This window comes from Indicator indicator, chromosome Z (genome assembly GCF_027791375.1).
Source record: "Indicator indicator isolate 239-I01 chromosome Z, UM_Iind_1.1, whole genome shotgun sequence".
In the NCBI taxonomy this organism is placed as follows: Eukaryota; Metazoa; Chordata; class Aves; order Piciformes; family Indicatoridae; genus Indicator; species Indicator indicator.
Genome location: NC_072053.1, coordinates 16,954,200 through 16,981,510, shown reverse-complemented (window position 1 = coordinate 16,981,510; position 27,311 = coordinate 16,954,200). Strand labels below are relative to the sequence as shown.

Here is a 27,311-nt window from a genome sequence, read left to right as displayed (position 1 = left end):
ACCAAGCTGCATTTGAGTGATATGGCAGCTTGCTGATTTGAAAATACAGAAGCACCAGTTTTGTTGCTTAATCTCTCTACCTGTAGATAACTGAGCCCTTTGGACCGTATATTTGTTTTAAATTTTCCAGGTTGTAATAGTCACATAATTCTTTTTACTAAGTGACAATGAATAAGTAACTATGTTCTCAGGCAGGTTTTTTTCCTTATGTTTTCTTTGTTTAATTTTGGTACATTGTTAATTATTGAAATTTTCTATCTGCATTATTCGTTTTCCTACTTGGCCTGCACAACAGTCAGATTAAGTGTTTGTCGTTTTAAGATTGGACTCTTTATCCTTCCTTGAGCAATACTTTAGCATAAGCTTTCTTCTACTGAAGAACCAGGTTCTAATTAATTGTTTAGTGAGCTATAAATGAAAATAGACTTGCTTTTTATTATTTTCTCATAAATCAGGTTTTGTAACATCTTTTTGGTGTCTGTTTCTGTTTGAATTGCCTCTGCTGTAGCATTGTTTCAACCACAACTCAGTATTCTAGAGGTAACCACATCATGAAAAACGTATTACAGTGAACCAGTCAAGTAATTGCCTCCTCATCTACAAGCCAAGGGTCATCATCTTCACAGACGATCACAGGCTGTAATTAAATGCACTTTAAAAACTCAGAAAGCATCCAAATAATGATGAACTCAGTGTTTTTAAATGCTGTTAATCATCCAAGTACAGGCAAATGGAACATCAAGCCCCGAATTATCAGGGAAATCTGGTCAAGTATTACACCTTTAAGCCTCTTTAAACAGTTATTAATGTCCAAATCCACCTCTTACAGAACTGTGGGTTGCAGAAATTAGTAGGTTAATAATTTCATGTATTTTAAATAACATACAGATTTAGTCCACCATAAATTTTAATAACACTTTCCAAAACTATCAATGGCCACACAGTTTGAAGCCCTAAAGTAAATTGAGATTGTTCAGAGAAGTTTTATCCAACACTTTAGCCAGTTATTACAGCTCACAAACCATTATATACTTTTCTGCATTAATAATACAGGAATAACATTTAACTGTCCATTAGGTACAGTGGGCCCTCTTAAAAATGGCTTATATAATACATAATTTTGAAACTTTTTAGGTGGCTTTTATTTTCTGTTGGGAACATCAAATACATGTTTTTTTCCTCAGATGCACAGTAACTTCAGTAGTGTATGCCCTCTGTGTTTCATTCATGTGAATCAAACCCCACAAATAACACAAACTCAGTGGCAGTTTTGGGTTGCCCATATACAACTGATGCTTAAACAGGAAAAAGATTAGTGTAACCTTCTTTTAACTTAGGAAAACTGTATTTCACTCCCATGACAGCAGAACAGTATAATCTTAGGATGGACTGTATGAATTCATGTAGATAATCCAAAGGTTTTTTTTTTTAATTGCTTTTTATAACAGTGACAGAGCTAATTACATATTCATGTTGGGAATGCTCATTTAAAGCAGTAGTTGTTTCCCAAAGAGCAGAATTTGAAAGCAGTAGATTGCCTATATAGAGAGAAAGATGGGTCTCCATAGACTCCTGCCTTCCAATAATGTTTTGTGATTGCCTGTGCCTGCAGAGACTGAAGTCATGCATGCTCCACAACACCAAATTTGCCTCCCGACTCTATCTGTGCAGTGTTTGTGATCTTTTGCTGAAGTTCATCTTGAAGTATAATGGTTCTTGTTAGTTTTCTCTTTTCTTACTCACACCACAGTGCTTGCACAGATACTTTCCCACCAGTTTGCTACATACGTTCTCCATCCTGATGGTTTTGTTCATATCACCTCTTTTTGTCTCATCTCCTCTCATCCCTGTTCTTGATTCAATGTATCAGCATAAATGAAGGTATTTAAAAGATGTGCAGATGTGGTACTTACAGACACAGTTTAGTGGTGGAATTATTGGTGTTATGGTAACAATTGGACTTGATGATTATAGAATCATAGAATGGTTTGGTTTGGAAGGGACCTTAAAGATCACAAGGTGTTAGGGGTTGGAAATTACTTCTGGAGATAGAGTCGAACCCCCTCGTCAGAGCAGGACCATAAAATCCAGGGCAGGTCACACAGGAATGCATCCAGATGGGTCTTGAAAGTCTCCAGAGAAGGAAAATTCACAGCCTCTCTGAGGAGCCTGTTCCAGTGCTCCGCAGCCCTTACAGTAACGAAATTCTTCCTCATGTTGAGGTGGATCTTCTTGTGCTGTAGTTTACATCCATTGCCCCTTGTCCTGTCACAGGACACAAATGAGAAGAGAGGGCACAAGTGAGAAGAGGATCATCTAGTTAAGGGCTTTTCTTACCTAAATAATTCTATGATTCGGTCATCTGCTTCCCTTTCACAAACCACCACTCCAGTTTTCTCATCACATAATCTTCTCTTTTTCCGCTTCATCCAAGTTAAGTGATCACTTTTACATTTCTTCCAACCTTAGTCCACTGTGCTGGACAAAGTACCTTCTATGTCTTTTTCTCACTTGTCCTGTCCTAATCACTCAAGAAATCCAGGACCTAGCGCTTTTAGGGAATGCACTACATGCCACTAAACTCTGGATAAAACTACAAAGTGCAGTTAGCTGCTGATAACCGAAGACTCCAGCTAAAGTAGGTTGGTACCTTAACAATTCTTAGGCATCCTGCTTTCAACCAGCAGCATGACTGTTATGCTTCTGGAGAGTGAAAGTGTGGGAGGGGGCTGGCTGCAGTGTTGAAAGGGTTGAATGCATCATGGAGTAATGTGATCTTTCTTTTCTTCCAGTGTACCAGTGCTGAAATGTGGAGATTATTTTTTGAGGATGCCTCCAGTGAAAAAAACCTCCAGAACACCCAGGAGCAGTGGTGGGAGCAATTTGGAGAAGAAAATGGTTGGTTTTGATGCAAATGTGGAAGACAGGCAAACCCTTCTGATGCAAACTGGGAGGGAAGACACCAAGTCAAAGAAAGGTAAGGGGAAGTATTGAAGGGCCACGAGTGTGCTGATCGCATTTAGAAATTGTATGTGTGTGTGTGTGTGTGTGTGTGTGTGTGTGTGTGTGTGTGTGTGTGTTCAAGAGTATATCAGTGAAATGCACAATTAAAGAGAGAGGATTGCAAGTCGCTTAAAGCAAACCAAGAGAGGGTAGCTACATAGAAAACCTTGTAAATAACAAGTGATCTTAGATGATGTTCCTGATGGAAGGCAAAAATAGCCCTTTAATCTCCAAAAGCTACTTCAACAATTCTTTTGCCTTTCCCAGCAAAGCAGAGAGAATAAGTACAAGTGGGGCTTGCTCTTGAAATGTAATCTTTTTCACATTCTTTTCCTCCCCAGTAATGGCTATACCATCACAACCTGATTTTGCCACTCAGGGATGTCTGTGCAGCTAGAATATATTCTGCTTTTAGCTTAGTACCTCCACTTAACATGCAAAGAAGCAGCATTTCTTAGGAAGAGAAAGGGTTGCGAACAAAAGCAGCTTGGATGTTGCACCGCTGATCCTTGAGCATAATCCTTGGTTCAATTATGAGCTAGCTTTTTTTTATTTTAACTTGTCAGCCAGTTTGCAGTATATGTCAGCATAAAAATAAAGAAAATGGCAAAATGAGAAGAAATGTGGTTCAGTTCTCACAGGAACAAATAACTTGTGTTATTGGTTAAGACCGTACCAACATTAAAAAGCAGTCCCTGTGAAGAAACTTTCAAAAGGGCATCATCAGCCTGGACCCAAACAGTGGCTGAGGTTAATCTCTTCCAAGGCACAGCTACAAAAGTTGGAAGCCTGTAAAGGGCTTGTGTCCAAAAAAATCAATTTCTAATTTGAAACAAAATCATTTTTGACTAACAGGGGTTCAGGACCCATTACTTTTGCTGTATAGTCTGCTGACATTTCACACTTTCTGTTGTGCACAATGAATCCTAATAGTCATTTTATAACATTGCTACACCAATCAATTTAAGCAAGAGAAAGCCATTACAATTCTGCAAAGTTTCAGAGGCAATTTTCACTGATGGTTTTCTTTTATGTTTTTTCAGCTATCATTATTTTTTTCTTTTCTTTTCCTCTTCCTTCTTCCCCTTCTTTCTCAATTCTGTAGTGGTGAAATTGAGATTTTTTTTTTTTTACAGTTGAATGATAGGTTTTGTTCCTTAGATAGGGATAGTCCCCCCAAAATGATTAATTTTCCATAGTATTTTTGGGGAAAAAAAAAAAAACCAACCTGGCCTCTTCTTCATTCATTCATTTCATTATGTTGTACTTAGAAGTTACAAGCTACACATGGCTATTGCACTTAACAACTGAGCTGCACCTATGCTGATTTAGTGATCATAGTGGTCAGCATCACATCTGTAGATGATGGGTATCTTTCACAAACATTTACTGAGATTGCTAGCATGGCAAGTTTTAACTTACAAATATTGGCACTTTCTGAGATACCAAATAAAGTTCAAAGAAATACTTTCAATCTGTGGAACAACCTCAGGTCTATTACAAATTTGAAAGGCTTATTTATCACAAGGCAAATTACCTAGCACTAATCACTGAAGTTGAAGTCTTCTGTATTTAGTACTTGTTTAATTGGCTTCCCTCTGTTATATGTTTGGACTCTTATCAAGCATACACACATACTTATAAAGTGCTTTTTTCATCTTTGGGGATCGCTAAGGAACAAAGTCAAGTTTCCAGTTAGCTCTGGACTTAGCTATCTTTCTCCTTCCTTCTGGTGGGTCTTCCCATCTGTTACTGACCTGGGATTTCTGCTTTGAAATTTATATTTGATTAGGAAGCAATTATGTACCATCTCACAAAAAGAAAACAACAGGTGCTAACATTCTTTTCTATGGTGACATTAATAAAAAAGCAGTATTTTCCTGAGTTTGTCTCAAACCTGTAGTGTCATTACAGACTGATCCCTCTACTGCAGTGCATTTACTTGAGCTCTAGCTAAGTCATGCTGTGTGGGAAAAGGGGCTGACATCAACAAGATAACATCTTGAACCATGAAATTTCATGTTATTTACCCACATAGCTTAAGGAGGTGGCCTTTTGGACAGGAAACAGCAGTGCTGGATACTGTGTACAGAAACATGTCCACTGAAAACTTCTTGACAGTCAGATGTTACCATATTGCTTCAGAGGTTTATTTTTCTCTTACTTTGAGCTGTCTTTTCGGTTTAAATAGTACCTTTTTCAAGATGGGAACTGTCTCCAAGCACACCTTAGTCAGTGCCAGTGCTGTTGTGGACCTTTGGGCTCACAATATAATCTCCCTATATTACTGGGAATGCTGGGTGCATGTGGAGGATGGTCCCTCCACAGCAACATAGGCTGTGGTACCAGATTTTGGTGTTGTTTTATTCGCCTACCATTGTCTTTTTTGGGTTTGTGCTGTTTGTTTTTTTGAGAAGATAAAAAGATTAATCAGGTGGCTATTCCTATGCTGGAATGGTGCAAGTTTTACTGCTCCCAGGACTGCTTACTTACTGTGAGTGCACTGAGTTTGGAAGGGTTATTTCCTGATAAACTGACTTTTCCTTTCTCCCTTCAGATATTTAATAATGGGGAGAAGAGCATTATTCACCTGGTTCTATCACCTTGTGGAGTAAAAAGGGGCACTTCTGTTCTCTTTTCAGAGTGGAATTTACTGGACCTGCTTAAGCAATCAGCTTTTATCCCCTCATTGTTGCTTTTTTGTCTCCTATTTCTGTTTGCTCCTTAATTTTTATTCCATGCCTTAGCAGGTTTTTGTGTCTTGTAGCCAAACCAGTAAAACTTTAAGCAGAGGAACTAATCCTCAAGTCTTAGATCTTTTCAGCAGTAAATTGTTTTTATTGATGTCACCAGCAGCTATGTCAATTTGTACTAAAATCTACCAACTTGTCTAGTTAAAAAGCACTGGAGTACAGAAAGGTGTGTTTCTCTTCTGCCTTGGGAAATTTTGCTTTTTGGCTTGGAAAATAAACTAGATTGTGTCAGTTGCATTCAGCGTTATGGGCACTTCTTTACATTTCTGTTTAAAGTCTTCCTCTTTGCACACTTCCTGAAATATTTCCACATTAAGAGAGAGAAAGAACTATTTTTCCCTTTGTATCTCTTTGGGGGACATAGCATCTGCATGAGCATATAGTGTATAGCATGCATAGCTTTCCTTTCCATATATAAAAGGAAAAGTCAGAGAAGGAAAATTATTTTAGCTCATACAATCTGTTCTTTTCCAGGAGCTGATTCTTCTTGTTTTGTATTTGTTTTTCAGTAGATTTTGTAATGTAGCTTCTTAGGGATTCAGGATCTGGAACTTCTTCTCTTGAGGGAAGATTCTTCCCTACAATCGAGCAGAGCAATTAGTTAATATTAGTGAAGCTCTTTGAAGATGTGAAGTACTATATAAATGTTAAGTATTATGAATATTAGTATTATTCAGTTCATAACGATTTCTTTCATGATTATAAATGTAGATCTCTCTTTGCTTACTTTGATCCCATTACTGCTTGAACCAGCCTCAGCTGTATTACGTAATTCTTAGTGTTTGTACTTTCATATTGTAGACTGTGGTATTTCCCCACTTTCTTTATGTTTTGGTTGTCTATTTCTCGAGCAGAAATATACACCTATTTGAATTTTCTCAGATGATTGTTTAATCTCCTTTAAATCGATCTTATACAAAGTCAACCAAAATGAAAATAATATCCATGACATTACTTTTTAGAAGACATCTATAATTGCTTTGGGGGTAGCTTGCCTTGCAAGCTTACATCTGGTTTGGTTTTTGCTATTCTTTGCTACTCCACGTTCTCTCTGTTGGTGTCAGAATTTAGATTATCACACTGTGAACCTTTTTCTTTTTTTGTTCAAGGGTGAGTGTGTCTATTCTTTTCCCATATTTCTTGTTTCTCTAGATCATCTGCAAGGTCTCCAGTCTCAAACTGTCTTCCAGCACCTGCAAATCTAATTAATTTCCTGTCATTTGTATCACCCCAGTTCTCTATGACTTTTCATAAATAATTACCAGTCACTTCATAAATTCATTAACCAATTCCCTTTAGCCCTGAAGTATATATCCTTCACCATAAAGAATTTGTATTTCTTTCTTCCCACTGATAATTTCTTTTCATCAGTTTTATATAGACAAGTATTATACATCAACATAGTCTTCATTATCTGCTACTTGCCAATTTATTTTTTCTCATACTATATTTAAAAATTGTTAGTAGGTTGGCCATTTTATGATCATTATTGATTTAATCTTCTTCATATATTCATAGACCTGCTTCGTCTTTGGTATTTCTTTTCTCTCAATTAACTTGCATGCATTTTTCAAGATGTATTTTTAAACATTTTTGTAAAAATTTTTTTTAGATATACACTTATTCAAGATGCCTTACTATCTCTTTTTTTATGTCTATGCAATCTGAGAACCTCTTACATTCTTTTCTTGTTTTCCATTTCTAGCCCTAGTAATATTTTCAAACTTTGGTCTCTGAACAGTGCCCTTGAGGCTGTATTGGCCTCTTCCAAGTCCATATATTTTCAATTTTTGGAGAAATAGTTGGCTATGAATATAGTATGCTGACAATATGCCAACCTTTTCTCATATTAAGAATTGAATATATTCTCTCATACTCACCAGGTTTTTATTACTTTGGTATTAGTTCCTTAGAGTCCAGCTGCCTCATTCCACTGTCACATAAGATTTCTAAATATCTTTTACTCAATCATAAAGCCAAAAGACTAAGCAAGAGGCTTCCAGATTTTATATGAATACCCACTATTTTCATCATGGATTGGTACATTATCAAGCTACCAGGGGCACACAATCAGCATGATATTTCTGAGAGATCCATCACAATTAACTCTGTTAGGCACGTCTTCTCTATATGGTGCAGAAGCACAGTAAGAATCCATTTCTCATGGAGGCACCCACAAAACAGACAGCAGTAGCTACCCTAAAAACTATGACTCCATTGTAACCAAAATTACTCATCACTCCTTCTGACACAATTAAATTACAAGTTTAGATGTCAGTCAGGAGTATACTACTACACAACCAGTTATGCTTTAAGATTAAGCTTAAAGGAATGTTCTCTCTAGAAACATGGAGGAAAAGACTGGGTTAGGGATCAGTTACATAAATTGAATATTGATAAGTCCATGGGCCCTGATGAGATGCATCCGAGAGTGTTGAGAATGCTGGCTGATATTATCACTCTACTATTCTCAATCATTTTTGCAAAATCGTGGCAGACAGGTGAGGTGCCTGAGGGCTGGAGGAAAGCCAGTGTCACTCCAGTCTTCAAAAAGTGCAAGAAAGACGTTCTGGGAAACTAGACACCATTGAGCCTCACCTCCATAACTGGAAAAATGGTGGAGTGGCTCATTCTGGAGATCATCTCTAGGCACTTGGTAGAGAAAATGATCAGGAGTAGTCAGCATGGATTTACCAAGGGGAAATCCTACTTGTCTAGTCTGATAGCATTCTACAGTGTCATAACTGAATGGGTAGATGCAGGGAGTAGTCTACCTTGACCTTAGTAAGGCTTTTGACATTGTCTCCTATAACATCCTTGTGAGCAAGTTCAGGAAGTGTGGGATGGAAAAACAGACAGTGAGGTGGATTAGGAACTGGTTACACAATAGAGTGAAAAGAGTGGTGGTCAGTGGTGCCAAGTCCAGCTAGAGAGCTGTAACTAGTGAAATCCCCCAGGGATCTGTGCTGGGTCTGGTCCTGTTCAACGTCTTTATCAATGACATTGATGAGGGGACAGACAGTGTCTGCTCAGCAAGTTTGCTGATGACACCAAACTGGGAGGCTTGGCTGATACACCTGAAGGCTGTGCAGCCATCCAGCATGACTTGGACAGACTGGAGAGCTGTGCAAAGAGGAACCAAATGAGGTTCAACAAGGATAAGTGCAGAGTCCTGCATCTGGGAAGGAATAAGAAACTGCACCAGTAAAGGCTGGGAGGTGATCTGGTAGAGAGCAGCCCTGGGGAGAAGGACCTGGGAGTCCTGGTGGGCAACAAGTTATCCATGGGACAGCAACGTGCCCTTGTGGTCAGGAAGTCAGTGGGATCCTGGGCTGCATTAAGAGGATTGTGTCCAGCAGATCGAGGGAGGTTCTCCTCCCCCTCTATTCTGCCCTGGTGAGACCTCACTTGGAGTACTGCATCCAGTTTTGGACTCCTCAGTTCAAGATGGACAGGGATCTATTTGAGAGAGTTCAACAGAGAGATACCAGGATGATTAAAGGACTGGAGCACATGCCCTGTGGGGAGAAGCTGAGAGACCTGGGGCTGTTTAGTCTGGAGAAGAGAAGACTGAGAGGGGATTTAATCAATGTTTATAAATATCTGAGCATTTGGTGTCAAGAGGGAGGGGACAGGCTCTCCTCTGTTGCACTCCGTGATAGGACAAGGGACAATGGGTCTAAACTACAGCACAGGAGGTTCCACCTCAACATGAGGAGGAACTTCTCCACTGAGTGTCACAGAGCGCTAGAATGGGCTGCCCAGAGAGATTGTGGAGTTTCCTTCTCTGGAGAATTTCAAGACCCATCTGGATGCATTCCTATGTGACCTGTGCTAGATTCTATGGCCCTGCTCTGGCAGGGGGGTTGGACTTGATGATCTTTGGAAGTCCCTTCCAGCCCCTAACATCCTGTGATGCTCACCCACAATGGGGAAACCTCCCACTGAAGGGTACCCAAAATATACACTCACCAAAGGAGGGAGTGAGCCTGCGGAAGTATCCTTAGATGGTGTCCCATTCTAAAAAGAGAGGATCTGACTGCAAGGCCACTTGGTTTGATAAGACCAACCCAAAATGTCTCTGTAGCAGGACTCTGTTTATAGTCTGGGCAGAGAGGTGCTGGTTAATGTCTGAGAGTCTCAAGCTGGTCTTTATTAGCCTCTAGCAAACCTCGGCGCTTTGTCAGGTGTAGTCAGGCTTCTGTATTTCTTTCAGGGCAGTGTGCCTGCCACACCATTTTGTTTGTTAGCGTTCCTAGAATACACCTTAAAACAGATAGTTTATTACATTGAATATATTTATTTATATCTTAAATAAATGCAGTATTTTAAATAGTCTAAATTCTTTGAATGTCTGTAAATTTTGCACTAAGATGGAATTACAGCTTTGTTGTGTGTTTCATATTTCAGCATGGATGGTAGATAATGTTGCTGTTCACAGAGCTGAGAAATACTAAGGCATGACAAAATTACTTAAAGAGCAAAATACTGATTTTACTTTAAATTTTGCTGAGACTCGTGGTTTTCCATGTACTTGCTGCTTAGTTAAGCGATGCCGGTTGAACAGAGCAAATAAGGCTAGATTTAAAAAGCACAAACCCCGCAGGCTTTTGTGTAGTAGATGAGATTACTCCTAATTTGCCTATTCCATTTACCCCTGACTACTGGTATGTAAGTTGTGTAACTAAATCCTGTCTACAAAACCACTTTTCAGGTGGGTGGGTGGAAGGTGGGAGAGGGGAGAAAAGTTGATTGGGCCACAAGCCTCAAAAGGTTGTCATGGTTGCTCCTGGTTATCTGCTTAACATTAACAACTTGGACAGCAGGACAGGATATACCTTCAGCAGGTTTGCACACAGCACCTTTTAGGGACGTGGACAATAAGCTGGAGGGTATGGCTCAGTATTCATGGTATGGGAAAGTATTCAGTGGTCAGGCTGGGAAAATGGTCTGACAGTGACCTATTTAGGTTCAACAAAAGGAAAGGCCATTCCTTCAACTGGGTTGGAGTAGCCTCATGTTACAGGACCACTTGGGGGATGAAAACCTAGAAAGTGGTTTTGCCAGAAAAGAGGTGATTGTCCTGCTGAAGAGCAGGTTGAATACAAATTAGAAGTGTGGCTGTTTGATGGAGGAACCAAATCTCACGCTGAGCTGTAATAACAAAATCATGTGCCATTTCTCTGATGAGAATGGATCTGTAGAGTGCCATAGCCAGTTTGGAGCTCCACAGGTCAAGAACAGTGACAAACTGTAGGAAGTCTGGTAGAGACAACCAAAACAGTCAAGGGGCTGGAGCATAATAACATGCTGGGAGAGGCTGTGAAAGCTGAGAGTGTTCAACCTTAAGAAGAGATGATTCAGCACAGATCAAAACACTAGGACAGGCTGTCCAAAGAGGCTGTGGAGTCTCCTTCTCTGGAGACATTCAAAAGCGGCCTGGATGTGTTCCTGTGTGACCTCCTCTAGGTGATCCTGCCCTGCAAGGGATTTGGCCTAGATGCACTTTGGAGGTCCCTTCCAAACCTTAACGTTCTTTCTTCAGCTACCCAAGGGGAAGGTGTAGAAAAGGGAGAATAAGACTGTTCTTGGAAGTTATCAGAAACAGATCAAGAGTCAGTGGGAAAAAGGTTACAACTCAGGAAATCCTCATTAGCTATACAGAAAAATGTGAGGATGATCAAATGCTGGGACCAGAGAAGTTGCCCAGCCCAGAGAGGCTGGTTCACTACCAATGGATGTGTTCAAATACTAAATGCCTTAAACCTGTTGGCTCTGCTTTGAATTGAGGACAGTACTCCAGACTTCGCCCTTCAACCTAGGTTATTTTGTAAGTTAGGAGTTACTGGAAGGAGAGAAGAAGAAATGGACAGAAGAAGGAATGGACTAATAGTTCTAATTTACTGAAAGCAAAATACTGTTACAGTGATAGTAACACTTGGAAAACTAACATCTTCTAGCATGTCATGAGAACTCTGAAATAAGCTGAATCCTGTGGACCCCTATAAGAAATTATATTAGTGTAAGTCTGACAGACTTTGGGCAGTAAGATGGAGGTTGTGGAGTGTGACTTACTCTACAGAATTGATTCTGTGTGATCTTGAAATGCATGGTATTCACAGTCATTGTGAACTGATGAGTTCTTTGATTAGCATTTCACTGTTTATTTGGCACTCCAAAGAAGTTGTAACTTTTAGTCCTAGTGTTCTGTAATAATGCAGAATCACAAAGCATCTGTCCAAAACTTACTATCTTCTGTTGTCTGGCTTGTCTTCACTTCATTCCACAGGGATAACTTTAGGACCTAGGAAGGATGCAGCCACGTCTCCTGTGCTGATAGGCAGCAGGAAAGAGCTTGCAACCACAGCCACATCACAGATCCAGCATGACACTTCACGGTAAGACACGAGATAATCTCTGGTTTAAGATTCTGCAAACACAACCATCAAATTATCATAGATTCAGGGAAGTGGCTGAATTTGTATGGTATTTCATGTTAGCATGAGATGGATAATATAAAATGAGAACTGTCATATCCTTCTGACATTTATAGTAAGCCTTAAATTGCTTGTTAGAATACCAAAAGCAGGAATATGCCAAGTTCTAACATGTTAATTTTACTTAGATTCTGAACAGAAAGTATTTTATGTTTCTAGTCCTGACACATTAAATACATTTGTAAATATTTTGAATGGATGGTGTTACCCCTTGTTAGATTTTAAATCCATTTGAAGATTTTAATATCCCTTATTCACTCCCATGCCCCATATTTTAACAACTGCCTTTTTTTAAAAAAAAAGCTTTGTTGTAGAGTTATTTTATGTGTAATAACAAAACCAAAATCACCATTAAGTCAGCAGTTCCTGATTATACACTATATATCTGCACTCAGCGTACTGGAGAAGCAACATTATCATGTCTGTGTTACAACGAGGAAACAGCAGCATTGTTGTTACAAGTCTGAAAGCAACTTGCCTTGCTTAGGACTACAATTCTAGCAGTAAGTGCCTAGAAGAACAATGCACAGTCCTTGCTTTTCTTTATCATAGCCTACATTATCTCACAGTGAAATCATTAGTTTAGGAACAAAGTAAGTGCAGATCAAAATATGAATTTTATACCGCTAGTTAGATGACTTTGTGCAGTGGGATGACAAGAATGTATGACCATTCATGAGAAGAGTTAAATGTTTCTTGGAGAATGCGAGGGCTTGAGTCAGATTTAATCTTCTGTTGGCCCAGTGGACTAGGAAAATGTGTGCTTGATATCATCCCTGTGTTCTTGGCAGCAGCTGGCAGTTTATTTCTATCTTCTAAGAGAACTTGTGATCTATAATAGGTGAAAAACCACTATCAATATCGGCAAATTTGTACTTACTTGCTATGGAAACACTTTTTTTTTTTTCCATTTTTCTTCTGAAGGAAGGGATGATAATTCTGGGAGGATTTAAGAACCGAGATGGATTGGACTCTGTTTCCCTCAAGTAACTGCATGTTTAAACAACCAGAAACCACAAGATTGCCTAAGCATTTCTCTTAAAAGCAAGAGTTAGCTTTACAAGCCAATAATATCAGATAAAGAGTGTGCAAAGATACTGACTGATACTGTCTAGTAGTGATAAGTTGAGATTCCATTGAAGCACTGAGGAATAGATGTAATTATTCACATCATACAACTGCTCAGAAAAAGGAATTCTATTCAAGAGAATTGATGGTCTATTCTTTTCCACAGAGGGGAGTAAAATATTTGTAGAAATATGCTGTTAGAAATCATATCAGATAAAGTGATCAGTGAAAGGAGTCTGATTAGCTGTCATCTTTAAAGGTTTATTTTACCATTGATGACAAATTTTGAAAAATCCTGTATTTCTGAGGTGCTCTTTCCCATCCTTCCTTGCTTGCTTTCTCTCCATTGGTGCTGTAAATATAATTGTCCAATTTAAGCAGCCATGTTGTGCTTTCCCTCACTCATGGCCTTCTCTAATTGGAAATGGTAAATGGACAAGTATTTCTGTGGAGACCTAAAGCTGATTCTATCCTTCATCAAAAAACCTGCTTGGGCAGCAGGTCAGTCTCAATTTATCACTGAATGGTTATAAGCTTAGACTGCAGGTTTAACTAACTAAATTAATCAATATTGAGAATTATTGCTGCTTTTGTGCCACTAAAGTTAGGGTTTGTCAGCATGTTTGTTATAATCTGTGATTGGGGAGGGGGAAGGGGGGGTTAACAGTTTAACCACAACAGTTGGCACAGGCCTGAAACTTGCAGCACAAAGCCCTAGCCTAAGAGCAAATTTATTTATCGTCAGTATGTGTAAACCTAATTACTTTGGACTATTTAAATTTATAGGACTGAATTCAACTCATATTTGTGCCAGCTTTAACTAGCACAAACCCTGGCACCCAGCAGTAGCAGCAATGGATTGCCTGCCAGAGAGAAGGTGTTGGAAAATGACAGAAGCTCCCTGCCAGCACGAAGCGTCAGGGTGCTAGCACAGCTTCTGGAGAGAGCTGGCTGGATAAGCAGGCATGGCAGGTAGAAGACGTGTTGGCTTGATAGCCTGTCTTGGCAGGGCTCAGCAGAGGCTTCAGTGTGTTACAGCTTGAGAAAGAATTGTCATAGTCCTACTTTATTCTCTCTTGGAGTGAATCTTGTCTCAGACAAGAAGTGTGTCTAGAAGGTAAAGATGTATGTTTTTGAGAGCCTCAGTGCTAGACCCGAAGAAGGACCACACTTGCAGAATGAATGTGCAGAAGTTTGTTTCAGTGAAATCTTTGAAAGAATAAAGAGCATTTCTTTATCTTCCATGCTGAGATGGGCTAATACCAGATTTATTTGCCCATTGTGCGTGGCCATTGCTCCTTTTCATAATACAGCCAGGCACTGCATGTTTGGTTACCCAGTATTCTTAAGCTCGGTGTCTACACCTGCACGAGCCCCTTGAAATTATGTTCACAGCAGGTCTGGAAAGCTTTTCTACTCCATGTACTTATTTATCTAGACCAGAGGATGTATGTCTGGAAAAAAAAAAAAATCACAAGGAAGGTTGAGGCTGGGCAAATTTGAGAGATTGAGTTTGTTCCTTACTCCTAAAGCTTAGTTACTCTCATTGTCTTAAACATTACCTTTGGAGTAACCAGGGATGTATTTTTCATAACTTTTTTTTTGTTGGCCTGGAACAAAGACTGTTGGTTTGGACTGGAAGGGAACTGGAAAGAGGAGGTAGTGATATTTGTATGCCTTCATTTAGTAATGAAATTTTTACATAAAATAGATCCAGCCTTAGGTATAATCAACCATTGATTTCAGTAAAACAAGTGGTGTGCTGCAAAACAGAAATGAAACTGCTCTAAATCAAAGTATTAAGTTTTTTGGTGTGGTGTTTTGGTTTGGCTTGGTTTGTGTTATTGTGTTTTTTATTTTAATGTTGTAAATTGTGTTGTATGAGAGACCATTTAATTTGATTACAGCCATAGTGCAATTGTCAGGCTCTCCCCACACAGAAACAGTTGCAGTGTCAAGTTTGGCATAGAAAGCCCTGCAATACCACAGATGATCAAGCGCTTAAAAAGACATAGGCAAAGGTTCTTCTAACTCACCATGGAAACAGATAATTCTCCTGTAATGTTTTTACATTTTTCACTTGAAGTATCTGAGAAGTGAGTTTAAGAACAGCTAGGTAAATTAAGGGATTGAGTGATAGTCTGGGATTTCAGCATTAAGCTTATGTTTTCTTGTTGCAGTTTTAAATCAGAACTTTAATGCTAGCTGAAGGCATTGTCTTGGGGTGAACTTTCTTGTAGCCATTAAAATAAGTGATTTAGAAGTTCCAGCAGTATGAATACTATATTCAACTGTATTATTATCTGTTAGGCTACAGTGGCCTGTTGGAGATTTTATAAACAGATTGTATTGTGTAAATTTGTGTTTAGGGACATTTTAAACACAAAACTATTTATCCAATTGCTCAGCACATCTCAGGTGAATGTGTATTCAGGGACTTTTAAGCAAATTAATATCTGATGTAAAATATAATGTGCAGATTTGTATACTTAATAATGCACGCTGGAATAGTCTGGAGTAGATCTGTTGTGCTGAGTGTTAGGAAATACAACAGTAATGAGATTTAAGCTTTTGCTTAAACGTTCTTGCTTTTCAGATGTGTGTATGTTGGATGCTTAAATATAGTTTTGCTCTTAAGAAAATGCTGAGAAGCTCCTTCTACTGCAGAGTCATAAGCAAGCACTGCAAAGAAATAGATCTTATTTTATTTCACTTTTGGATCAGATACCATTCAAGAATCAAAAGGAAGATGAGAAGACTTTCAGATCTAACTTAGGAATATTTCACAGAATTGACTGCTTTGAAAAAGACCTTTAAGATCATCGAGTCAAATTTAAAGGGACTAAAAGCATGTTTGGAGTGGGATAGTGAGTTAGATGCTGAACAGGGTAACAGACGCAAGTTTTGCCTACTCCCTATGAAAGACAGAATGTAAAAAGTCCAATATAGTTCCATATGCAAGTGATAAAACAAGACATTGGCAAATTAATCTCTCTTATTCACAGTGTAAGTTGTTAATTGTTCTCTCTGCTGGCTGCCGATACAACGTGAAATTTCCATTCCCCATTCAAGATGGAAAAAGTTGTGGCTGAAAATGTTAACATTTGCATTTTTATTTGTTGATTTATTTAAAGGACAGCCTCTCTTACAGCAATCCATCACTCACTGACACCCCAAATATGAATAATGTATTGTAGACTTGCGGTTACAATGTGTAATAAGTGCCAGAGACAGTAGAAGAATGTTAACTATGTTGCAAATGTAATATTTATCGACTCATATTTTATTGCTTTTGAGGTTCAATAATACTGACCATAAGACATTAATATCACTTATCTTGATTTTAGTTGGGCACCTCTGTGTGTAGAAATAAACGATCTATCTCATACTTACAAAATAAATGTGAATTTTACAGCACTTTGTAAGAAGTGCATTATAGGTTTCTTTGCTTAATGCTCACAGTTCTCCTTTTCTGCTTTCTCATTTACTTAAATCTGACATCGATTCCATTCCAATTGGCTGATTGAGATTGTAAGCACCTCAGCACTCTTCTAGGGGCTATATTTACTGGCTGCCTTATGATCTTGTGCCTCTGATGGTGTTTGGACCAGGTCTCTCTTCTCGCTTTGTCAGTATCAAAAGAGACTTTGTTTTCTAGTGTTTCTGTCTGAAAAGCGATGGCTGAGAGGCTGAAACAGAGATTACTTCTGTTTTGGAAAGACTTGTACAGCAAGATCTAAATCATCTGTCTCTCATGGATATCAGAAATAGAAATGTTTAATTAAGTCAGCAATTGTTTTTACAGACATTTATTTACAGAGAAATTTTAAATCAATGAATAGAAATACATTAGATTAATTTTGGAAGATTAATATTTGAAACCCAGAGGTTTTGAGAACCAAAATTTTATTGATGAGGTACATAAAGCAAAAATTTGCATTAATGCTGTGCTATGGTAACAACATCAATCGGTAGTAATCATTGCTGTCTTCAGTAATTGCTCAGGAGTTTTGCGTCAGAAACTGATACAAACTGTCCAAACACTGCTACTTATCTATGCTGTTCAGTTACAACCACTGAAAGCTTTGAAGTCTTGAGAGTGAAATGCAGATGTGAACTCAGGAGAGGGATCAAACCCAGTTTTAACAATGGAAAATTTCCAGATTGTGTTGAAATCAGATTTCACCTATGACGTCTTGCTCTTAGGAAGCCTGGAATTGATTCAGCCATGACATTGATAAGTCTTCATTATATTTTGTGTTGTAGATGTCAAGTAAATTTTGAACTGGCATTTTTTATTTACATCTGAGGTTACCAAATTTAACACATCATCAGCTTCTTTTTCTTTACTGTGTGCAACAAGAACACCTATTTGTGTACAAGCAGCATACCTAATTGCTGCTTTGCAATAAGAGTTTTAGTGTGGCCATTGCTGACAATGAAAATCATATTTAGAAATTCTGACTCGCAGTGCTAAAGGATTAATGTTAATTAGCAACTGTTGGCTGTAATTGTCACCCTCATTAAAATGCAGAATTATGTATTTCTTAGTTATAAATAACCTTTCTAATTGTACTTGATGTATGCCATTTTAATCAAAAAGTACACTTGCAAACAAGCAGATATTTGCATTAATCTAGTACTAGATCTTTAAGCCTTTTTTGATAGTCTTTCTTTCCAAAGTTGACTAGTTGGGGGAGGTCTATTATAGCTACATATCCTTTACACAGTTTTTCAGTCAGCTCTGTGGATCTGACAGGATTTTGTATTAAACTAAGGGAAAAAGTCTTCTGGGAATGTTCAGTGCAACAGAAAATGTGTCAGTTTTGAAGTAATTGGCAAGGTTTTTATCACTCAGTAGTATGACAATAACTTGATTATAGTTTGAAAGTAATAATAAGCAAAGGCAAATAGAGTACAAATCACATTATGTATCAGACCGAACTCTTTGTATCTGCTTCTTACCATTGTTTTCATTGTTACCTTAATTATTTTTTTCACATTTTACCCCCACCTGTGCTTTTGTCGATTCTGAAATACCACATTAAGTCTTGTGAATGTTGGCTTACTGATTGTTACTCCTGTTTGCATTTGTAATCAAAGCAATGAAAACTTAGTCTCAACATTTCTTTTTTAAAATATTTTCAAGTTCCTTCTATGCTTTGCTTTACTTTTTGTTTTGCCAAAAATCCACATTTGACTGTCTTTTCTTCCTCCATTGATAGCTTTTAAAGTTTTTCTAGGAATTACTGTGATGGCCATTTCTACAGAGCTTGACACTTGAAAACAAGTCTACGTTCATCTCTTCATGGTTCTCTTATGAGATGTTCTACATGATTGTCTTCCTAGTACTAGCTACTTTTCTGTGCCTTCTCTTTCAGAGGTTTTGCTTGGTTTTTGTAGGTTGTTTTAGGGTGTTTTTTTTTGTTTGGCTTTTTTTTTTTTTAGATGTGAAGAATTGAATAATATATGTAAAATAATTGCATTTTACTTTAAGAAGTCATTCCCCCAAAAGATGGCTCTGTTATACTTCCCCACATTGCTTATGTGCTAATGCATCCACCTTTTTCTCTTGCCTTCACCTGCCTGGACTTTTCAGGCTGTAATCTCCTCAGGGAAGGATCTTGGCACAGTACATCCCAGTGCTTGGTTGGTCCACGTAATAATGATGATTAACTGTGATGCTAGTATAGTTAGGGTGGCATTCATCTTACTTATCTTGAGACAGCTGAGCTAGTTACTCTCAGCTCCTTTTATGGTAAATGACTTATTTTAGGATCAGCTAAATCACCTTTTGGTGATACCTGTTGTTCTGTGGGCTATAAAATGAGCTCGAAGTAACACGCACTTGACACCTTGTCCCTCTCATAGCTGAATGTGTAGAACTGAAAATAAGTTTTTTTGTCATTCATATTTTGTACATGGAGTGGAGGTAAATGCAGGCTTAACCCACATGCTGCATGATTAGTGCCTTGATTATTAACACCATTTTAATGTTCTTATAAATGAAAGGGTCTAGGTACTGAGTACTCTGGAAGAGGGAGTGGATGTGTGTGATTGTGAACATACAGCATCTTCCGAAGTAGAGCACAAGCTTGTGACATGGTACTGTGTTTAGTAAAAATTGTGATTGAAGTTTGGAGAATCCTTTTAAGAAGTGACATGAAGGGATGATGCTCTGTAACTCAAACATAGGTATTTGGTTCATAATGCATAGGTGACTGCAGTGTATCTGAGGTCTGTGCAGGGTCTTGTACCAGCCATGTCATATCTCTACTAGTCAAATGTATTATGCATCAGGAGACACAGCTCTGTCTTCTTAATTCTTTGAAGATGAGGGGTTTCCTACTTACAAAAGAAATTAGAATCACAGAATCATAGAATCAGTCAGGGTTGAAAGGGACCACAAGGATCATCTAGTTCCAACCTCCCTGCCATGGGCAGGGACATTCTTGTCTTGCTGTCACTTAAGGACATTAACCAGTGTGTTACTCTATTTCATTTGTCTCATTTCTGCTTTTTAATGTACTTTTCTTTTTTCTTCATGATGTTCTAATTATCTGCCTCAATAAAGACCTCCAGCTTTTGTTTTTACTACCGTGAATAGTACAGTATCACAGTGAATGTCATCTCATTATTGTTCTTTCTCTAGGCTGCCTATGAATGCATGAAAGGGTTCAGGCCCTAGCAGATTTCTGTGAAGCTCCACTGATGACCTCCCTGGCCACTTTGTAGAAGACTGATTTTAATATTTTCTCTTTCTTTCCTGCCTTTTAACCAGTTATCTATCTATTAATGGATTTTATTCTTTGTTTATGGCAAATTTTAAGTCTTTGGTGATAGATTTTCTGGAAAGCTTTTGGAACTCCAGATAGATTGTATAAACTGTAATTTCCTTTTTGAGGTCCCCAGTGAATTAAGAATACAAAGACTCTGCCAATATGCCAAGTTTATAGATTCTTTATTATAATTCTATCAATCTTCTGGTTCGAAGCATCAGGCCCCTTCATTTGTGGATTTCTGCATCATTCCAGACTACTTTAAGAAAACCTGTATTTGCCTCAGAACTGAGGTAGTTTTAAGTAATTAATTATGTGCGACAGCTAGTATTTAGGTATTTCATACCTGAGATCCTTCAGAAGTTTGAATAAATACCAGTCGATCCCAGCAATTTATCGATCATTCCTGTTGATTTGTTCTGTAATATATTTATACAACTTCAGTCTGAGACAGATCTTCCACTGTGTCCTTTGTGTCTTCAGAATCTTCCTAAGCTCCTGTGTGACATATACACATGCCAGCTCACTGAGCTTTTCTACTACGGTATTATCATCCTTACATGCTCCTTTAGAACTTTATCTCCTCTTGCCTTTAAGAGATACTCAGACTTCCTATTTTGTTTATATTTAAAGTGACATTAGTTGGACCTCAGGCTTTTAGGATAACTCTTATTCTTTGCTGCAATTTATTTTGGGGTTTGATTGGTTCTTTTTGTGGTTGTTCAGGCTGTGGTATAGTTTGGGGGTTTTTTGGGGGGTGAGGGAAGGTGGGTTTGGGTTGGTTTTCTTGTTTTGTTTTTTTGTTTTGGGTTTTTTTGGGGGGGGGTTGTTGGTGGTTTGGTTTGGTTTTCTTAATATACCAGTGTGTATTTTTCTATTTTCTTTTTTTTTTGGTCTGACTGGACGTAACGGTCTCTTTTACCATTCAACTTAACTGATATAACTATTTCATCCTTCAGAAGTCTTTCTCCATAGGTTGTGTTTCCTTTTTTGAAGCCCTAGTATGACTATTAAATAAATGTGTGCCATTAGCAAATATTTTTAGGCTTTGAACTGTCCCTTTTTATTTCTTTTATAAAAACTGTCTTACTTTTACATTGTTTCCACTTCTGAAGTGAAAGACTGACATAGCAATTTTTTTTCTCCATAAATGTGTTGAATCTAAGTACTATAATATGCATTGTTACTTTTTGGTCATCGTATCTGAGCAGTGCAATGGATTGCTCCCAGGTGTGAGAGAGATTTTGTGGAACACTCAACAAAACAGACTGGTACTCCTCATCCTGGAAAGGATCTGTCTAAGTTTAGAGTACTATAAACTATAATAAAATCAAGTGTGACACACAGAAAATGAGTATGGAGCAATTCTTTATTGTCTTTGCTGGAGAAACTGGTGGTTATCAGAGAGAATGGTGAGATGGCATATTCAAAGTGTGCAACATTTAGACAGAAACCAAAGGTTCAGTTGTGTTGTATCCTGACTTCTTATTGTTATGGTGTTCTTAACTCCACATACTCCATAATTTGTCATTGTAGTTTTCTCTTACTTACACAGATTTGCCCCTCAGTTCAAGGACAGGGAACTGCTGTGCACTTGCAGCCCAGAAAGCAAATCACATTCTGGGCTGCATCAAGAGAAGCATAGCCAGCAGGTGGAGGAAGGCGATTCTCCTCCTCTGTTCCACTCTGATGAGATCCCCCCTGGAGTACTGTGTCCAGTACAAGAAGGATTTGAACATGCTGGAATGTGTCCAGAAAAGTGTGTACAAGGATGATCAGAGGGCTGGAGCTCCTCTCCTATGAAGACAGAGTGAGTGAGTTTAGGCTATTCAGTCTGGAGAAGAGAAGGCTCTGAGGAGTCCTTACGGTGGCCTTCCCGTATCTGAAGGGGGCCTACAAGATAGCTGGTGAGGGACTTCTTAGGGTGTTGGGTAGTGATAGGACTACAGGGAATGGAACAAAAATAAAAATGGGTAGATTCAGATTGGATGTTAGAAAGACGTTCTTTACAATGAGGGTGGTGAGACACTGGAACAGGTTGCCCAGGGAGGTGGTAAAAGCCTCATCCCTGGAGATTTTTAAGGTCAGGCTGGATGTGGCTCTGTGCAACCTGATATAGTGTGAGGAGTCCCTGCCCATGGCAGGGGGGTGGAAGTAGATGCTCCTTGAGGTCCCTTCCAACCCTAACAATTCTATGATTCCATGCTTGAAGGAGTCCAGTGCAGAGCCACAAAAATGATTAAAGGAGTGGAACATCTTCGTTATGATAACAGGCTGAGGGAGATGAGTCTCTTTAGCTTGGACAAGAGGAGATTAAGGGGTGACCTCATTAATGTTTCCTTCATGGAAACAAGAGGAAAAATTTTATCACTGTGAGGGTGACAGAACACTGGAACAGGCTGCCCAGGCGGGTCGTGAAGTCTCCCTCTCTGGAGATATTCAAGACCCACCTGGATGCATTGCTGTATGATCTGGTATAGGTGATCCTGCTCTGGCAGGCCGTTTGGAGTAGATGGTCTTTTGAGGTCCCTCCCAACCCCTAACATTCTCTGATTCTGTGAATACATGGACTGTAATAATAACTTTTAAATAAATACATGTTCATCTCTTAAGGCTCTTGCTAATACATTGGTGATATCTTAAGCCCGATGTCTGGTTTTAAGTCACAGTATAACAATATTACCTATTTGGTATTAGTTCAATGCAAAATAATAACTGACGATTCAGGTCCCAATTTTTCCTGGATAGGGTAATAAAAAAACCAAGATATTTTCCACATCACAGTAGGCAGTGTTTCAGTGTAAAGAATACTGAACTGTTCAGTATGTTTTCATTTTGTAGGCTTTCCAGCATTACTTTTGGGTACTCTGAATCTTGTAACATAGCTTCTCTTTTTTTCATACATATTTGAAGGAAACAAAAAATTGGTGGTGTAGTACCAGATTACAGATCTTTGTTCAAACTGGATGCACCAATTTTTACTGTAGGTGTGACAATTTTCTCTTCATAGATCAGATATCCTTTTCAAAAACACATGGTATTGCATATTAAGTTTGCCTTTGTGAAGGACTATGTCCAGAGCAAGTTATCTTATCAATAGAAAACAGTATCTTGGGGTATTTTTCAGAATGTAATCAGTAAATACTGATTATATTTAGCATTTAATTCTTTCAGTGCAATGTGTTTCTAGCTCCCAGGTAATTTGGGGTTGTATATAATAATTTTGATTCTTTTTGTGTTGTTTATGAGGTACTACTTAATTTGTGGCCCTCTGGAAAAAAAGCTACATTACTTCCTTTAGTCTGAATGTGTTGGGAGGGAAATAATTTGAAAACATGATGGAAAATTAAACCTTTTTATGATAATAGTGTTATATATTTGTCTTCTGCCCTGTATGAAGTTAATTCTGTCTGTTTTAATAGTGATGCCTTACGTGTTTTTTTAATATCCTTCAGTTCTTCCCATCTGTAAGTTTTAAAGGAGAACATAGTGAAAATTACCTAGTTGAAGATGTTCCTGTTCAGAACCAGATGACCTTTAAAGGTCCCTTCCAACCTAAACTATTCTATGACTCTATGAAAAAATTAATTCTAAAGTTCCTTTTTTTTCTGTAAAAAAACAGCCAAAGACATTTTAGAGTACTGATACATAATTTATGTATTTAAAATCTTTTAAAGCAGATTCTCAAAGCCTTTAAAGCCATTGTACTTTTAACTTTCATTTTTGCTTCATCTGCATCAAATCATCTTTTACTACTTAAAACAGAAATTGGATTTATTGAAACATTTCAATTCTGATTATTTTTTAATAAAGACGAAGAAGTCTAACCTAATGAAATCACTGGAATGAAATGAGAAAAACTTAAAAAAATTAATAAGCTGAAGTCTTGAAGATTTTATTAAGTCACATTTGGCTTTACGTTTCTCTGTGTGTACCGTCTTGGATCAGTAGGGTGAGAAACATGCCTTGTGAAGAATGACCTTTGCACTGTTAGACTGACTTTTCTGTTTCACTTCCAGAAGGATTACTAGAAACATTGCCAATAGTTTTTGTGTGTGTTAACTTCTGTGCCTGTGATGATGAAACTATGGTTTGAGATGAGTAGTAGTACTGAATTCAGAGGGTTTTTTCCCCCCTCATAGTTAGACCTAATAATATATTTTGTAGAATGCATGCACATCTGTCAGTCTACACAGGTATCTGTGAAACATAATGTACAGGCAGCTTTATGATTTATGAGTTTGTAACCTTTTTCATACTCTTAAAATGCTTTCTGTTCTTGCAGATTATCTGATAATTCAGTGTTGCATTGTGTAAGTATATTTGTAGTATAAAGGGTACTGTTTGTAAGTACCCTTTGCAAGTCTCAAATCTGATGGTGGCATGTTCTTGTAACAATGTCTATGTTCCCACGTGTGCATCTGCCTGAAATTTTTCAAGCTCCATTCTTTTTCCAATGACCTTGTGCTTGCTGAGGCTTATGTTCTTCCAACACTGCCTTTTCTGTTTACTGTATCAGGTGAAGCAATTCCTAAAAGGACTTCCATTGTGCTCCAGCTGCTCAGTTGCTCTGTACATCCCTGTTCTTTATCCATATGCTTGGAATTTGAAACCAGCATATATACTTTGTTTGTAGGCAACAAACTGATCTAGTAAGAGAGATGTTCCTTCCCTCCTCCTCCTTTGCCAAGTTCAGATCTCTTTGTTGTCCTCTATTTCCTATTTCCAAATGGTATCTCAGCATCTAGATTTCCTAGTGTGAAAGGAAAGTAGGCTTTCTTAAATCAGCCATCAGTGACAGCTAGATACCGCTTCTATGTGCATGTTAAGGAATGTCTAGATTGCTAGAATGTGTAGGCCTGTTGTAATTATCCATACAATTTTCTTGCTTTTTCTCCTTCGGTTTTGTTATGAACTTTTTAGCTGCAGACCATTCCTACCAGTGCACAAACTGTAACATCACATGACATTGACTTTACTCAAACCAGAAGATTTTTGTGCCAAGGTTGTAACATTGTATCATTACTTCATTGTATCTGTGTGAAAATTTTAATTTCACGCCCTGTGGACTTCACTGTCTCTGTGCACTCTGCTCATGTTGTTGCATAGAATGGTAAGTCCCTGGGTCACATTCATTTTGTAGTGTGAGGTTTTTTGTTTCTTTGTTTTTTGGTTGGTGGGGTTTTTTTTTTTTTTGTTTGTTTTTTGTTTTTTTTAAAGTAAGAGTTCTGTTCCCTTTGAGAGATTGTGCTGTAAAGTTGGATGGAGATTTCTGCCAGAAAAATATTTGCAATCTTAAAGTGAAGATACTAAAAATATATTTACTAATTTTCTTACAGTGTAGCTACGACCATCTTGCTCAAAAAGATGTGTATGGGGTTGTGTGCTACACTGTGATATATTTGTATATGGATAGATAGAAGCTCTTTGGTAAAGATGTGGGGAAGGGAGAAAAAAATCCTTGTTTAAATGTGCCATCAAGTTTCCCATGCATCCTGGTTTTAATAAGCTGTAAAACTTTCTGGGCAAAAGCCCTTGGTTAGTGTTTGAATTTGTTTATAGAGCCTCCTGGTTTGAAGGCATTGGCCTTTTAAGCTGACCTGGTTGTGCTGTGTCTACTCTATGGGTCAGTCAGAGTCCAGTCCTTGCTAGTGAGTTCTTGCCCTTTTGTTGTATGCTGTCCGTGAGGTTTAATTTATTTATGAAGAGAAATACTCAGCTGTGAAGCCACAGAACTTGTGAGGTTGGGAAGCACCTCAAGATCATCTACTTCAAAGCCCTACTCAGAGCAAGGTCAGCTTGAGCAGGCTGCTCAGGACAGTGTTGGGTCAGGTTTTGAATATCTTCAAGGGTGGAGAGAGACTACAGGATGGACACTCCAGCTCTCTGGGCAGCCTGTGCCAGTGTTACACCACCTACATAGTGAGATAGCTTTTTAATTGTATCTGAATGGAATTTCTTGCATTTCAGTTTGTGCCCATTGCCTCTTCTCCTTTCATTGGAATCAAATATTTATACACAGTGATAAGATCACTCTGAGCTGCCTTTGCTCCTGACTGAACAGTTACACCTTTCTAAGATTTTTCTTTCATGTCAGATACTTCAATTCCTTGCTTATCTTTGTTGCCCTTCGTTGGACTCACTTGAGTGTGACCATGTCTCTGTCATGTTCAGCACTGGACCTAGGACTCCCTCTGTGTCCCACCAGGGTTGAATTTAGAGGAAGGAACACCTCCCTCAACCTGCTGGCAGTGCTATCCTTTACTGGCTGTCCTGAAGGGTAAGCCCCAAACATGCCTTAGCCCAGACAAAGGGCTAAGCACCTGCGAATATGCAAACCTGGACAGTTCCTGGGGTCCAGATAAACATGTACTTTGTGTAATTAACTTTGTAACACAGCTGTGAACTGTGTCTGCCCCTGGCCATGTTTGGATATGCCCTATCCCATAGATACAGTTATCAGGGTTCTGTGTTACCAAAGGGCATTAATTGTCTTGGGACAGTATTTAAACCAGCCAAGAAGTCAGGCAGCTTGCCTTGTTTTCACCCAGCAAGCAACTAGAGCCAAATGCTGCCCAAGTAGCAGCTCGGAGCCTGCTTGCCACAAAGAGACAAGAGCCAAATGCTGCCCAAGAGCAGCTGAAGAATCTGCTCTAGCAGACCAACAACTTCACCCAGGCCTTGCACCTGGACCAAGGCAGAAAGGGGAAAAGCTCTGGGGGAATTGAATCCCAGAAGAGGCTGCAGCCCAGCGACAGAGCATGCAAGGGAGAGGACCCATAGCCCTCTCTGAGCCAAGGGCAAGCTCCAGACCTCGACTGGGCACAACAAGAGAGAGGCTCCTTAGACCTCTCTGAGCCAAAGACTGCTCAAATCATAGCCACAGCATCTGGGAAGACACTAGACAGAGGAGCAAGTCATGAGTACCTGGCCAACCTGCCACGGAATCCCATTTGTGGGAAAACCACAGATCACAGCACCTGTATTTCCAGTTTGAATTGCTTTATTGGAAAGGTTAGATCTGTGCTTAAATCATTTAGCTGTCTTTCTATGTGCAGTGTAAAATCCACAACCAAAGAACTGAACCTGGGAATCCATTTTGTAAATAAGTTACAGTGGTGTTTGAAGATACCACCACTAGGAAATATTAATTATAAAATATATAAAAATATACATATTATTACACCGGCTTGTGTTTAGGTTTTCTGTCT

The 27,311-nt window shown here is 38.6% G+C and overlaps 1 protein-coding gene across 1 annotated transcript in view; it reads left to right on the top strand.

Moving 5' to 3' along the window:
• KIAA1328 (KIAA1328 ortholog) overlaps window positions 1–27,311 on the top strand; it is a 194,638-nt gene that overhangs the window by 152,158 nt on the left and 15,169 nt on the right. The window contains exons 9-10 of the mRNA XM_054397348.1: window positions 2,793–2,977; window positions 12,046–12,154. Coding sequence (XP_054253323.1) covers window positions 2,793–2,977; window positions 12,046–12,154 — 294 coding nt within the window. The remainder of the gene's footprint in view (window positions 1–2,792; window positions 2,978–12,045; window positions 12,155–27,311) is intronic.